Source organism: Carlito syrichta, unplaced genomic scaffold (assembly GCF_000164805.1).
Source record: "Carlito syrichta isolate Samal-C Ts95f unplaced genomic scaffold, Tarsius_syrichta-2.0.1 Scaffold314018, whole genome shotgun sequence".
Taxonomy (NCBI): Eukaryota; Metazoa; Chordata; class Mammalia; order Primates; family Tarsiidae; genus Carlito; species Carlito syrichta.
In genome coordinates this window covers 28,955-44,912 of record NW_007258114.1, presented here as the reverse complement: position 1 = coordinate 44,912, position 15,958 = coordinate 28,955, and the positions used below count along the sequence as shown (strand labels likewise).

General features: G+C 54.9%; 1 protein-coding gene across 1 annotated transcript in view; it reads right to left on the bottom strand.

The window, feature by feature from the left end:
- SARDH (sarcosine dehydrogenase) overlaps positions 1-15,958 on the bottom strand; it is a 77,120-nt gene that overhangs the window by 34,151 nt on the left and 27,011 nt on the right. Inside the window, exons 10-13 of the mRNA XM_008070798.2 lie at positions 14,131-14,272; positions 9,957-10,040; positions 7,150-7,266; positions 1,320-1,458 (exon numbers count right to left, since the gene is read on the bottom strand). Coding sequence (XP_008068989.1) covers positions 1,320-1,458; positions 7,150-7,266; positions 9,957-10,040; positions 14,131-14,272 — 482 coding nt within the window. The remainder of the gene's footprint in view (positions 1-1,319; positions 1,459-7,149; positions 7,267-9,956; positions 10,041-14,130; positions 14,273-15,958) is intronic.

The following is a 15,958-nucleotide window of genomic DNA, read 5'->3' as shown; positions in this document are numbered from 1 at the left end:
AGGAGGGGAGGCCCTGGGGATGGAGGGGGAGGGTGGGGTTTTAGGGATGCAGGGAGGTGGTGAGTTCCCAGAGACGGAGGGAGAAGGTGCGATCCCAGGGATAAAGGAGGGGCTGACGTCCCAGGGATGGAGAGAGGAAGTGAGGTCCTGGCGATGAAGGGAGGAGGTGAGGTCCTAGGGATGGAGGGAGGAGGTGAGGTCTTTGGGATTAAGGGAGAGCATGAGGTCCTGGGAATGCAGGGAAGAGGTGAGGTCCTAGGGTGGGTGGGGGGAGGTGAGGTCCCAGGGATGAAGGGTGGAGGTGAGGTCCCGGGGATGGAGGGAGGAGGTGAGGTCCTAGGGAGGCAGGAAGGAGGTGACGTGCTAGGGATGGAAGGAGGAGGTGAGGTCCCAAGAATGAAGGGAGGAGGTGAGGTCCTAGGGATGCAGGGAGGAGGTGAGGTCCCAGGGATGGAAGGAGGAGGTGAGGTCCCAGGGATTGAGGGAGAGGGTGAGGTCCTAGGGAGGCAGGAAGGAGGTGACGTGCTAGGGATGGAAGGAGGAGGTGAGGTCCCGAGAATGAAGGGAGGAGGTGAGGTCCTAGGGAGGCAGGGAGGAGGTGAGGTCCGAGGGATGGAGGGCTTAGGCGAGGTCCTGGGGATGGAGGGAGGTGGTGAGGTTTTAGGGATGGAGGGAGGAGGTGAGGTCTTGAGGACGGAGGGAGGAGGTGTGGCCCTGGAGACAGGGAGAGGAGGTGAGGTCCTAGGGTGGGTGGGGGGAGGTGAGGTCCCAGGGATGGAGGGAGGAGGTGTGGTCCTGGGGATGCTGGGGCGGGGGAGGTGAGTTCCTAGGGATGCAGGGAGTCGCAGGGAGTTGGATGCTGGGAGGAGATGAGGTCCTGGGGATGAAGAGAAGAGGTGAGGTCCTAGGTGAAGGGAGGAGGTGAGGTCCTAGCGATTAAGGGAGAGGATAAGGTCCTAGGGATGAAGGGAGAAGGTGAGATGAGGCCCTAGGGCTTAAGGGAGAGGGTGGGTTCCTGGGGATGGAGGGAGGAGGTGAGGGCTTAGGGCTGCAGGGAGGAGGTGAGGTCCTAGGGATGGAGGGAGAGGGTGAGGGCCTAAGGATGAAGGAAGGAGTGAATTCCTAGGGATGAGGGAGGAGGTGAGGTCCTAGGGCCTAGAACTTTGGGATGAGCCGGAGTGGACTGGACAGAGGCAACATGGAGGAGCAGTGTATAAGAGTGCCCAGCGTGGTCATGGGCATTCTGCCGTGTCCTTCTGTACCTGGGAATGAGGCCATGGGGTGCCAGGAGTGTGATCCTCCCACCCTAGACTCCCCACCTGGAGGTCGGCTGACATCCGCAGAGAAGAGCCAGTCCGCAGCCTTCCTTGCGTCCGGCCCCACCAGGTAGAACTTCCCAAAGTAGGACATGTTGAACACAGCCGCGGCCCCTCTGCACGCCAGACACTCCTTCTTGATCTGAAAAGTTCCAGGGAGGCAGGGATGCCATGGGGGGCTTGGGGTGTGCTTCCTTCTCCAGAACATGGCAGCTGGGGTCTTCCTAACACACCTGTTCTGAGCCTCGCCTCCCACCCTTCCAGCCCGCACCAAGCCCTTCCCAGCTCAGGGACACACCCTGGCAGTTTCTTGTCGAGCTCAGGAACACTCTCCAGGATGGATCAAATGCTAAGCTGTAAACCAGGCTCGACACGCTCAGAGGGACTAAAACTACACAAAGTGTGTTATTTGACTACAGTGGAGTTAAACTAGAAACGAGTAGCAGGAGAAAAATAGACAAAAAAATCACAAATAAATGGAAATTAAACCACACTCTCTTGAAGAACTGATGAGTCCAAGAAAAATAAATCACAAAGGGAATTAGAAACTACTCTGAAATAAATGAAAGTGAAAACACAACAAGCACTTATGCAATGCAGCTAAAGCAACATTTGTAGGCAAATTTATGTTGTACCTGCCTGTACTATACAAGGGAAGGGGACCCAAAAATTTAGTTCTAAAAGATTGTGTATTGATTCTTATTGTTTAAACTTCAGTCATCTTCTAAACTTCAGTCACCTTCAAAGTACTCTCCATCTGATGCCACACACCTAACGAGACGCGTTTTCCGCTGTTCAAAACAGTGTTTGAACACGTCAATTTTGATACCTTTTAGTACTTCTGCCGTTTTTTGTGTCACCTCTTCCATATCGGCAAAACATTTCCCTCTGAGGACTTTTTTCATTCGGGGAAACAAATAAAAGTCACTCGGGGAGAGATCGGGTGAACAGGGAGGGTGGGCACATGGGGTCATGCCATTTTGGGGTCAAAAACTGCTGAACATTCAGCATGGTGTGGACGTAAATTACCCACCATGAAATGGGCAAACACATTGAAAAAAATCTCCAAAAAAAGAAAAGAAAAATTCACTGAAGCCGAACACGGCCTCTCACAATAATGCTGGGAGATCCCCTGATGCTGACAGGTTCCTAGAACACACACCTAGTGGGGGAAGCCTGTACTACAAGTGGCCCACCCTCCAAAAGATAATTCTGTTTTTTTTGGTCCCCTCTCATAAAAGAAGATCTCAAATCAATAACCCCAACTTTTATTCTGAAAAAAAAAAAAAAAAAAGCCGGGCTCGGTGGCTCAGCCTGTAATCCCGCGCCTTTGGGAGGCTGAGGTGAGTGGATTGCCTGAGCCCGTGGGTTCAAGACCCGCCTGGGCAGGCGAGACCTCATCTCTACAATAAATCAAAAAAGTAGCCGGACGTGGTAGCACACGGCTATAGTTCCAGCTACGCGGAAGGCTGAGGCGGAAGGATCGCCGGAGCCCAGCAGGTCGAGGCTGCGGTGGCCGGGAGCGGCCACTGCACTCCAGTCTGGGCGACAGAGTGAGACTCCAACTCAAACAACAGCAACGACAAAAAAAAAACAGAAAAAGAGCAAATTAAACCCAAAGTAAGCAGAAGCAAAGAAATAATAAAGATTAGAAAAGAATCAAAGAAGCCAGGCTTGGTGGCTCAGCCTGTAATCCCGCGCCTTTGGGAGGCCAAGGTGAGTGGATTGCCTGAGCCCACGGGTTCGAGACCCACCTGGGCAGCTTGGCGAGACCTCATCTCTACAACAAATCAAAAATTAGCCAGGCGTGGTAGCGCCCACCTGTAGTTCCAGCTACTTGGAAAGGCTGGGGCGGAAGGATCGCTGGAGCCCAGCAGGTCGAGGCTGCGGTGGCCGGGAGCGGCCACTGCACTCCAGTCTGGGCGACAGAGTGAGACTCCAACTCAAAAAAAAAAAAAGAAAAGAAAAGAATCAAAGAAAAATAGAGCCACAGGGAAAAAAGTCAGCAAAGCCAAAGGCTGATTCTTTGAAAAATTGACACGCCTTTAGCTAAACTGACAAAGAAAAAAAAGAGCGAAGACTTGAAGTGCTGAAGTCGTGAATGATAGGGGGTGTCGCTGCCCCCCCTTCGGAAATAAACAGGATTTTAAGGGAACACTGGACAACCGTAAGCCAACAAATCAGACATAAAATGGACAAATTCCTAGAAAAGCACAAATTACTGAAACAGAATGAAGAATACGTGGGCAATCTTAATAGAATTGAAACCAAAAAAGAGATAACATTAGTAATTTTAAGAACTCTTCACGATCCCAGGCACAGATGGCTTCACGGTAAATTTTACCAAACATTCAAAGAAGATCTAATACCAATTCTGCCCTGACTTTTCCAAAAAATATGAGTAGGAAGACTCTAGGATGCGAGCATTGCCCTGATGCCAAAACCAAAAATATCAAAAGAAAACTACAGACCAATATCTCTTACAATATAGACACAAAAATTATCAACACAATCCTAGCAAACCAAACCCAACAAAAACAGCAACACAAAGGATGACATACCCTGACCAATGGAGTTTATCCCAAGAATGTGTTGTAGGTTTAATATCCAAAAGATCAATTGATGTAATACACCGTATTAAGAGAACAAAGAACCAAAGCCATATGATCATTCAGCAGATGCAGAAAAAGTATTCTACAAGATACACCTGCTTGTGATAAAAACACACACAACAAACAAGGAATACAAGAAAACTTCCTCAACCTTATAAAGGGAACCTACAAAAATCATATAGTCGCCGGATGGGGTAGCTCACACCTATAATCCCAGCACTTTGGGAAACCGAGGCAGGAGGATTGCCTGAGCCCAGGAGTTCAAGAGCCGCCTGGGCAACTTGGCAAGACCTCATCTCTACAACAAATCAAAAAATTAGCCGGGCATGGTGGCACGCATCTGTGGTTCCAGCTACTTGGAAGGCTGAGGAGGAAGATCACCTGAGCCGAGGAGGTCAAGGCTGCAGTGAACCATGATCGTGCCACTGCACTCCAGCCTGGGCAACAGAGTGAGACCCAACTCAAAACAACAACAACAACAACAAAACTTGCAGCCAACATTATTTTTAATGATGAAACACTGAATGTTTTCTCTCTAAAATCAGGGACAAAGTAAAGATGCCCACTTTCATCACTTGGTATTTAACGCAGTGCAGAAAATTCTAGCCAGGGCAGTAAGGATTAAAAAGGAAATCAAAAACACACAGATTGGGGCTTGGTGTGGTGGCTCATGCCTGTAATCCCAGCACTTTGGGAGGCTGAGGCGGGAGGAGTGCTTGAGCCCAGCCTGGGCAACACAGTGAGACCCCGTCTCTACAAAATGATCAAAAAGTTAGCTGGGCATGGTGGCATGCCCCTGCGGTCCCAGCTATGAGGAAAGCTGAGACGGACAGATTCCCTGAGCCCAGGGGGTCAAGGTTGAGGTGAGTTGTGATTGTGCCACTACACTCCGGCCTGGGCGACAGATTGAGACCCCAACTCAAAAAATAACAATAATAAAATAATCATCATGATGACAGCAACAGCTACGACATCCTGAGCGGTTGCCATGTCAGGAAGCTGTTTCATCTCCTCCCAACCTAACCACCACCCACGAGGTGGGTAGTAATAGCCCATCGTGTACTCAGGTGCTCCCCAGGGGCACAGGGGCAGACAAACGGAGGGCTGCGGTCTGGCCCAACCATGCGGGGGTGCACCAGCCCTGACAGCCAATGGTGGAGATGCCCTCCAATTCCACAGTGGTGGGTTGGATTGAAATCCGCCACGGAGAGAGTATTTCCATCAGAGGGATCAGCCAGCACTACGGACCCGGTGCGTCACCTGGATAACCACCTATGGAATGGTTTCCAACACCCACTGGGACTGTCTGCCCCCCGGGGCCCGCGTGGCTTCTCCCCCTTTAGGGAGCTCCCCCCATCTGTGGGGTGCCTTGGGACCTTCGCGGATGCCGCTAGGGCTGCAGACCAAAACAGGCTCCCGGGCTGGGGAGGTTGCCAGCGCCCAGCACAAGCTCGTGTCTCATCTTGGGGCTGCTTCAAGCGCTTGCGGGGGCCGGATGAAGCCACAAAGCCAAGTTGGCATCTCCTCGAGCTCCCACACCTTCCAGGGCCAGAGTCCCGCAGGCTCCAGAAGCGGTGGGCGGGGAGGTGCCAGACAGAACCCTGTGCGCTGCCCCCAAGGCAGCGTGAGGGATGCGGGCACTGAGCCGGCCCTGCCACTCCGAGATTCACGACACACACGCCTCCCGCTTCCCTTGCAGGAGTCCCCTCTTCCGATGCTTTTCACAGATGTTTTTCCACTAGAGCAGGCTTTGGGGAAAATGGTAGAAATAAACGCTCTCTTCCCTTCAAGGCTGGCTGCAGAATTTGCAGGACCCAACACAAAATAAAAACGTGGGGGCTTGACCGGGTGTGGTGGCTCATGTCCGAAATCCCAGCACTTGGGGAGGCTGGGGCGAGAGGATTACTTGAACTCAGGAGTTTGAGACCAGCCTGGGCAACATAGCATGACCCCATCTTTACAAAAATTAGCAAATTAGCTGGGTGTGATGGTGCTCACCTGTTGTCCCAGCTACTCAGAGGCTGAGGCTGAGGCCCAGGTCAAGTCTGCAGTGAACTGTGATTGTGCCGCTGCACTCCAGCCTGGGTGATAGAGTGAGACCCCAACTCAAAAAAAAAGTAGGGTGTTTGTTCAAAAGGCACGAAGGCTTTCAAGGTGGCAACGGCAGAGAACTGACCCACTCACAGGCCTCAAGGTGAAGGCCCCGGGGACTGCAGATGGGACACCCCAGAAGCCAGGCTTGGTCACATAGGAGTCTCCCCCGAGGCTCCAGGAACCCCCTCATGGATGCTTCTTGGGCTGTTCCTGGGCTCTAGGGACTCCAGACCAAGGACTTGTGGCGAGACTTGACACTGTCTCCCCACTGTGGCAGCAGCAAGTGGTTACCATTTGTAACCACTTTATAGATCAGCTGGGCAGACCAAGTGGATGCCAGCCTCAATTTCCTGGGCTCAGGCGATCCTTCCACCTCATCCTCCCAAGTAGCTGGGATTACAGGCACATGGCACAACACCTGGCTAATTTTTAAATTTTTGGTAAAGATGGGGTCTCCCTGTGTTGCCCAGGCTGGTCTTGAACTCCTGGGCTCAAGCAATCCTCCCACCCTGGCCTCCCAAGGTCCATTCTGCAGCAGCAGCCTGTGAGAACCCTCTCGTGTGGTCCAGACCACTGGAGAGGAGGGCTGTCCCTGAGAGGCGCCCCCTCCACCCTATGAAAGGGGGAGTCAGGCTCTCGGGAGGGTGCAACAGGCTGCCGGGTGTCTCATGTGAGGCTCCAGACCACAGACCTCCCCCAGCCCTGATCTCTTCTACTTGCCCTTTGGAGGGGCCCACCCTGTCCTGAATCTACCTGCAAGACCGTGGGCTGCAGCCCAGGAGGGGGAAGTCCGTTTCCTCGCCAAACCTCAGGCCAGCCCCAGAGCAGAAGGGAGAGGCTCAGAGTGGTGCAGCCCCTGGCCTGAGGTCACACAGCCAGACCCCAGCCGTTGCCTGAACCCCTCTTCCCACGCCCTGCCTCAAGCAGTCATATTTACCCTCCAGCCTGACTGCAGGCAGAACTTCTGCACAGACAAAGCGGGGAGGGAGCGAGAGGAAAATGTCACATGGTTCCCCCTCCAAACTGAGACAGCCGGAAGGGCGGGTGAAGCGGAAGCCTGAAGCCGCTTCTCTTATATCAGGGAGGGGGCATAGGGACGGACTGGCTCCAGGGGCAGCGCTACGCACCGTGTCGTGGTGGGGTGGGAAGTCGAAGGTGTACTCCTTTGCCAGCAGCCTGCGGTAGGTGTAGTTCTCGCCATGTGCCTGGGTCCCATACGCCCCATAGTAGTCGTATTGGAGAACCTGGGGAAAGAGACGCAGTCACTACCCTTCTGTCTTGCACCTCCACGGAGCTGGGACCCACAGAGGCTACCCAAGCAACACGGCCTGACCCTGCCCCGACACGGCATGAGTGGACACAGGTGTAGTCCAGGCAATAGAGAAGTGAAGCCTTCAGGCTCGGCGTAGTGGTTCATGCCTATGATCCCAATGCTTTGGGAAGCCAAGGCGGGAGGATCGCTTGAGCCCAAGAGTTTGAGAACGGCATGAGCAACACAGCAAGACCTCATCTCTACCAAAAAAAAAAAAATCAAAAAATTCACTAGGCGTGGTGGCACACGCCTCAGGAGGCCGAGGCAGGAGGATCACCTGAGCCCAGGAGATGGAGGCTGTGGGGACTTGTGATCGCGCCGCTGCTTTTCAGCCTGGGCGACAACGTGAGACTGCGACTAAATAAATAAATACATACATAAAATAAAAAATGTGTACAGATATGTTTAAAAAGCGAAAAGAGTGCCGGGCTCGGTGGCTCAGCCTGTCATCCCGCACCTTTGGGAGGCTGAGGTGAGTGGATTGCCTGAGCCCGTGGGTTCGAGACTCACCTGGGCAGCGAGACCTCATCTCTACAATAAATCAAAAAACCAGCCAGGCGTGGTAGCGCACGCCTGTAATTCCGGCTACTCGGAAGGCTGAGGCGGAAGGATCGCCGGCGCCCAGCAGGTCAAGGCTGTGGTGGCCGAGAGCGGCCACTGCACTCCAGTCTGGGCGACAGAGTGAGACTCCAACTCAAAACAAAAAAAACAAAACAAAAAACAAAAAGAGGTGATGCCTTCATCTCCATGGGGGTGGGCTGAGAGCCAGGGACCTGCTGGGAATCCGGGAGGCCGAAGGAGAAGCGGGGCGAACCCAAGGTGGAGAGTGAGGGGGTGGGGCTGGGCTGAAGGACCTCGGGGGCCACGGTCAGGGTTTTCCACCTAGTGCCAAGGCTGGAGTAGAGGCTGGGATGGAGCTCATGGAGAAAGCACGGGTTGTGGGGCGGGGGTTGGGGCTGTCGCCATGGCAACCCAGGGACCAGTCCCCACTCCGGCCAAGCCCTGCTGGAGGTCGTGTCCCACACTTCTCTTTTTTTTCTTTTTTTTTTTTGAGTCGGATTCTCGCCCAGACTGGCACGCTCCCGGCCACCACAGCCTCGTCCTGCTGGGCTCCGGCGATCCTTCCACCTCAGCCCTCCAAGTAGCCGTAACTACAGGCATGTGCTGCCACGCCCGGCTAATTTTTTGATTTATTGTAGAGATGAGGTCTCGCTGCCCAGACGGGTCTCGAACCCGCGGGCTCAGGCAATCCACTCACCTCAGCCTCCCAAAGGCGCGGGATTACAGGCTGAGCCACCGAGCCCAACTTGTGTCCCACACTTCTGTAGAGGGCAACCCTTTCTACAGATGACAAAACTGAGGCACGGAGAGGTTATACCTTGCCCAAGGTCACAGACAAGTCCCCAGCAGAGCAGCGGCTGGAACCGGGCAGGCATGTGGGCTCCAGGGTCTGGCCTATCATCACCTCAGCACCCCCTGCTCTCTGCCTCTACACCTCTCAGACACCTCCCAACCCCACGTCCCTCCTGGCCTCTGCTTCCGTGATGGCCCTCCCTCCTCCTCACCTGCCGCCTAGCGCCTACACAGACACAGGTGTGAACAAAGGTGCAGGCAGTTCTCACCTCCCCAAGCTGCCACCCCGCCGTGAGCCTCACCTCCTCTCACGAGTGAGAGCCGGTGTGAGGCTGCAGCTGAGTCAGGCTCCTCCCTGCCTGGAGTCCTCACCCCCTCACCGGGCAAAGCTCAACAGGCCCGTGAGACCCTGGCAGGGACACCCTGCCTGCCACAGCCTTGCCTGCCAAGGCCTCAGGGATTTTGGGAGGACTCCCAGAATGGCTGCCGGGTGGGGGCGTGAAGTCTGCCCATTCTGGCCTGGAGCATGCAGGGAGAGGGGCCTCCAGGGCCAGACCCCTCCAGAACGCGGCGGCTGTGCGTAAAGGAAGGGTCTGACCAGGCCCACCCTCCCTGCAAGGTCCCCAAGCACCAGCAGGAGAAGGGACAGTGACAGGCGTGGCTCTGAGGACCCCTTGAGCCGGCTTTGGTTCCCACCTCTCCTAATGGTGCCCTGAAGTCTGGGACTCAGCCTGGGCTGTGGTTGCCATGGGGATGGGAGGGGGGCCACCGAAAGGGGACTGGGACAGGATTTTAAATCCTGTCAATCTGGATCAAAGGCTAGCACTGGACTGGCCTTAAGCTTTCAGCTCCTGAGGGCCTAGTCCAGGAGGCCCGGAGCACCCAGAGGCCCAGGACGCCGTGATGCCAGAGTTGGGAGTCTGAACACGCTGGCTGCACCAACCCGCCCACCACCTTCCTCCTACAAACACAAACCAACAGTTGGAGCCGCCAAAATTAGATGCACAAAACAGAGAGAAGAGACTCTGGATCACTTCTGCAGCCTGGGGGGGGGTCTTGCACTCTCTCCCCGCTGCGGTATGCCCCTCTCGCTCTGCCTCAGCCCTCACCCACATGGGCTGTGGAGGTCTGGCCGACGTGGACGCCCAAGGCCGCACTGAGCCCCAAGGTTGGCAGGGCTCGGCTTGCCGTGTGCAAAGCAACTCACCCACCTCCTGGGGTGGCCGCCAGGGATGAGGGGCGACTGTGGGTGACAAGGGTGCTACTCACCGGAGCCGGGCCTCGGGGGTGGAACCATCCAGGCCGCTCCCAGCCGTGCCGCTCCTGAAACACGCAGCCTTGTCCTAGGAGCTCCTGGGGAGGGGGCGGAGAACAAACATCCTTCACACAGAGGCAGACACCCTGCCCAGGGCCACCACACCTGCCTCATCACACCCAAGGGTGCAGAGCCCAGAGAGGCCCTGGCTCTCCAGAGCCAAGACCCCAGGTCAGGCAGCCGGTCCCACGCCAGAACTCCCAGTAGCCTCCACCACCTTGCCCTGAAAGTCCCCAGTCTAGCCGGGCTCGGTGGCTCAGCCTGTAATCCCGCACTTTGGGAGGCTCAGGTGAGTGGACTGCCTGAGCCCACAGGTTGGAGACCTGCCTGGGCAACTTGGTGAGACCTCATCTCTACAATAAATCGAAAAATTAGCCGGGCGTGGTAGCGCGCACCTGTAGTTCCAGCTCCTTGGAAGGCTGAGGCGGACAGAGTGAGATTCCAACTCAAAAAAAAAAAAGAAAAAAGAAAGTCCCCAGTCTGTAGAATTACCAGCTGCTGTGGACGAAATTGCATCCCCCCTAAATTCATACATTGAGGCTCCAACCCCCAACGTGACTGTATTTGGAGAGAGGATCTTTAAGGAGGCAATTAAAGTTAAATGAGATTATCAGGGTGGAGCCCTAGTCAGTCCCATAGGGCTGGTGTGAGAGAAAGAGGCTGGGCGTGGTGGCTCATGCCTATAATCCCAGCACCTTGCGAGGCCAAGGCGGGTGGATGGCTTGAGCCCAGGAGTTGGAGGCTGCGGTGAGTCATGATGGTACCACTGCAATCCTGCCTGGGGGAGAGATGGAGACCATGACTCAAAAAAAAAAGAAGGTCATTGCTAGGCCACTGTGGCCATTGTCTTGGTAAACTGTGGCATGGCCGTGTGCTCTTTGAGCGATGACCAGACCGTGTTTCCCAGCTTTAGCCCCCTCCCCTACCTTGGGGAGGTGAATCTCCTCTCTTTCTCTAATTTACTTTCTAAATAAACTTTATTTTCTAATCTAAAAAAAGAAGAAGAAGAGGAAGAGATGCCAGAGCTCTCTCTCAGCTGTGTGACAACACAGCAACAAGGCAGCTGTCTGTAAGCCAGGAAGAGAGCCCTCACCAGGAAATGAATCAGCCAGCATTTTGATCCGAGACCTCCCAATCTCCAGAACTGTGAGAAAAAACAATTCTGTTGTTGAAGCTACCCCACCAGTGGCATTTTGTTATGGTAGACCCAAGAAACAAATACCGTATATGACCTAGCAGTTCCACTCCTAATTCTACCCAAGAGACCGAAAGCAGACTCTCAAACACATACTGTGCATGCACGTCTACAGCCACACTGTGCACAATCGCCCAATGAGGAACAGCCCAAGTGGCCGTTAACGGATGATGGATCAAAGAATGAGGTCTATGGGCACAGGGAAAGTGTTCAGCCATAAAACAGATGAAATGTCAGCACATTCTACGGCAGGGGTGTCCAACCTTTTGGCTTCCCTGGGCCACACCAAGTAAAGAGGAATGGTCTTAGGCTGCACATAAACTATATAATGTAGTTCGTGCATACACATAATGAATATCTTTTTTATATTTTTATTATAAAGTTTGGGAAAACATAAAAATAGTGGGAATTTTGACCTTGTTTTTATAAAACTAGTCTGTCAATGTCTGGTTCAATGGAAGTGGTAGCAATTCTTCGTGTGTTCTCGAGATGCTCGTCGGAAACATGTGTTCAAATTTTGCTCTTAGTCATAGTTGAAAACAGCTGCTCATAAATGTTTCGCTGCCAACAAGCAATGTCATGAATAAGGCGTGATTGTGAACTTCAAAAACGGAACTACACGTGAGGTCACAAGAAAACACATGATGACGGAAGACTGTGGGGCCGCGTGACTAGCTATCCTGGCCACGTGCAGTCCACGGACTGTGGGTTGGACACGACTGCTCTACCGCATGGAGAGAGCTTGAAAGCATGCGAAAGGAAAGAATCCAGACACGAAAGGTCACATTGTGTCTGAGTCCTTTATATGAAGCGTCCCGAACAGGCAATCCACAGAGACAGAAAGCATATTCCTGGTCACCAGGACTGGAGGTTTCGGCGGGAGATGAGGAGGAACTACTGAATGGTTACAAGATTTCCTTACAGGGTGACAGAATGTTCTAGGACAATGTAGAGGGGATAGCTGCACAGCACTGAGCGTCCTTAATGTCACTGAATCGTGCGCCGCACGACGGTTAAAATGTCCATTGCAAACTTTACCACCATAAGAAACACAATGGGCACAAGAGAGTTACGGAGTGGCAGATTTCTTTGAAAATAAATTGGGTTTAGAAAGAAAAAAAATTAGAACCCTCACTCTCAGGTTTGGAAGAGTCTTGACCAAGGGCCACCCCATTCTGACTGGCAACAGGGCTCAGAGCCCAGGGCTGGGAGGTCTTGGAGGCTGCATCTGGCCCTGATGGTGCAAGTGACTTCGGAACACAGCTGCATGTGACCCCCAGGGAATGAGCACCTGAAGTCACAAAGCCAGCAGAGTGTCACCCGATATGTCCTCACTGCATGTCAGGATTCGAGGGGAGTTATTGAGGGCACAAAAGTCACCTGCCTCTCAGTGAATGATGGGACACCCCCAGGGTGACCTTTCCAAGGACGGAAAATAATAGCCTCAAGATCCCATCAAAAGGGAGCAGTCTCCTCTATTTAAAAAAACAGAGAGAGAGAGAGAGAGGCTGGGTGCGGTGGCTCAGGCCTGTAATCCCAGCACTTTGGGAGATTGAGGTGGGAGGATTGCTTGAGGCCAGGAGTTTGAGACCAGCTTGAGCAACATAGCAAGACCTTGTCTCCACAAAATATAAAAAAATCAGCTGGGCACGGTGGCGCACACACCTATAGTCCCAGCTACTGGGAGGCTGAGGTGGGAGGACTGCCTGAGCCTAGGAGGTCAAGGCTATGGTGAGCTGGGATCATGCCACTGTGCTCCAGCCTGGTGGACAGAGTGAGACCCTGAGGAAAGAAGGAAGGAAGGAAGGAAGGGAGAAGAAAGAAAGCAAACTCAAGTGGCTGTTAAGCATCACGAGAAGGATGCTGACCAGGAAGAGAAGTGATAGTGGGCGAGCTGAGGTTTCCCCTGGGGGCCAAGGAGTGTGCCAACCCTCACCAAGTCTCCTGTGGGTGGAGCTCTTCGGTGACGGGGAGTGTGTCAAAGCTAGCTGCCAGTCTTGCAAAGCCTGTGTTCGCTCAGGGAAGCTTCTGTGCTGTCGGGATGGGCAGGGGGCGACCATAGGCCTAGGGGTGGCTGGGGAGATGGCCTGAGACCATGGCTGGCCCACCAAGTCGGGCCAAGGGACTACCAGCCCTCGGACTCCTGAAGTCTCCAGGCCTCTCTCCCGGGGTCCCTCTGGCATCCAAGCACTGGAGCCCCCCGGAAGGAAGGCCCCTCCTCCAGTTTAAATGCTACCTGCTCCCTAAGCCATCCCCTCCCACCTTCCCCTCCATCTGTGCATTCAACAAATTTTCCCAAAGCACCTCACTGCTGAGTAACCAGGGTGACTAGGACACAGCCCCTTTCCCAAGTAAGCAAAGCCCATCCAGCACAAGATGACCAGGGAGGGGAGAGACAGGAGCTGGGGGCCTGGGGAAGAAGTGCTTGGATCTTCGGGGACCCAGGAGAGCATACAGGGGCAGATTTGAGGGAAGGACACCTGAGAGTGGGTTTCATCGTATAAGTAGAAGTTCATCAGGGCAGACAATCATCCCCAGCCAGCTTCACCAGCGGGAGCCCCTCTCCTCAGCACACCATGTCCTGGCTGCTTCCTCCCTGAGTGACCACACACGTCCACCCTGCATGTACCACCCAGAACACCTGCCTGGTAGCACTACCAGCCATCAGGGAGGGCTCCTGGGTATGGGCTCTTGACTCTGGTCTCCTCCACTGGACCATAAGCCCCCTGGTGGGAGGGAGCCATTTCCACCCTATTCCCCGAGGGTCCCTAGCCCTAAGCATGGTGCCCAGCAGCTGGGGGTGCCGGGTCACGACCCAGGGGATGAATAGCACCCCTGGTCACCTCGCTGCCCTGTACTGGGGGGTCTGCCTTGTGTCTTCGCCTGCCCAGGGTCCTGAGGAGGTACCCAGCAGGCGCTGGTGGGGGCAGTACCTCGTGCAGGGGGTCCCTCCGCATGTTCCGCCCGGCCAGTGGCTCGTCATGGGGGAACACGACCGAGTAGTTCTTAGCGTAGGACTCGTGGCTGCGCTCCCGGATCCAGCGCTGGTGGCCCGTGAGCGAGTGATGGAAACGTCTGTGCAGACAGAGGCCGCGTCACTGCTTTGGGGACAGCCCATCGAGAAAAGGCCGGCCTAGGACCCAGGGCACACCTGGACCCCGTCCCCTTGACCAGAGGACTCCCCCATCCAACCCTAGACCTTGGTGAGCCCAGCCTCCCCCCGTGAGCCCACCCCTCTGCGATGGCCGTCACAGGTGGACACTGAGGTCACAGGGCTGACCAGGGTTCTCCTCCTGACAGGGACCCTGGGCTCTGGCCTTGCTCGAGTCACATGTCGTCCAGCGGGGAGGAGTCCTGGGCACCTCCCGAACACCTAGGGGAGTGAGTGGACCCCTGGGTGGGAGGGGACAAGACAGGGGCTCAGAAGCCCTAGTGATCCAGCGAGGGTTCGTGGGAAGGCTCTTAAAAGTTTAGGGTTGGGACAGCCCTCTTGGGTCTCCTCCTACACTGGGAGCTTTTCGGCCCTTTCAATAAATCCTGCTTTCTCCAAAAAAAAAAAGTTTAGGGTCTTCAGCCAGGCACAGTGGCTTCCACCTGTCATCCCAGAACTTTGGGAGGCCGAGGCAGGAGGATTGCCTGAGCCCAGGAGTTCGAGACCATCCTGGGCAACATAACAAGACCTCATCTCTACAAAAAATCAAAAAATTTGCCAGGTGTGGTGGCATGCGCCTACAGTCCCAGCTACTTGGAAGGCTGAGGCGGGAGGATCGCCTGAGCCCAGCAGGTCGAGGCTGCAGTGAGCTGTGAGCGTGCCACTGCACTCCAGCCCGGGTGACAGAGTGAGACACCCAACTCACACACACACACACACACACACACACACATACGCAGACAAGAGTTGAGGGTCTTCCATGTGTTGGAATGCGAGTCCCCAGCCGGGGAGCCCCATCCTCACCATCAACATCGTGGCCAAGGTGAGAGCAGCGGCCTGCCCTGTCAGCTCCCCCACCCCGTCCAGTCTTCAATTTCAGAGCCGAGCCTCATGTCTGGGTCAGGCCAGGGGCCAGAGAGGTGCATTCTCTGGGAGAAATCCCGGCTGTGCGTGGGATTTCTGCAGCTGTGTGCTCCGGCCCCTGGGACCAGAGACGCTGTGACCTGGATAGCTTTGGGTCTGTCCCCTTGAGGCTGGGAACACCTTGTGCAGCCACACCAGCCCCTCAGTGGTGTCCAGCCCCAGTCGGGTGAGCCCCACGCTATTTCTCCCTGAGCAAAGAAACTTTAAGGCCACACCTGTGTCCCAGGCCACTCCCACTGCCTCCGAGGGGCAGCTGAGCTGCCCCATGGCATGGCCTGCTGCCCCCCTCAGACCCCAGCAGCTCCCAAGCCAGACTGTGCAGAGCTGGAAAGGACAGCTGGGAAGGTTGAGGTGGGAGGATTGCCTGAATCCGGGAGATGGAGGTTGCAGCGAGCTGTGATGGTGCCACGGCACTTCAGCTTGGGTGACAGAGTGAGACCCCCCAACTCAAAAGAATAAATAAGCTGGGCTCGGTGGCTCAGCCTGTAATCCCGCGCCTTTGGGAGGCTGAGGTGAGTGGATTGCCTGAGCCCGCAGGTTTGAGACCCACCTGGGCAACTTGGCGAGACCTCATCTCTACAATAAATAAAAAACCAGCCGGGTGTGGTAGTGCACGCCTGTAGTTCCAGCTAATTTGAAAGGCTGAGGTGGAAGGATCACTGGAGCCCAACAGGTTGACGCTGGGG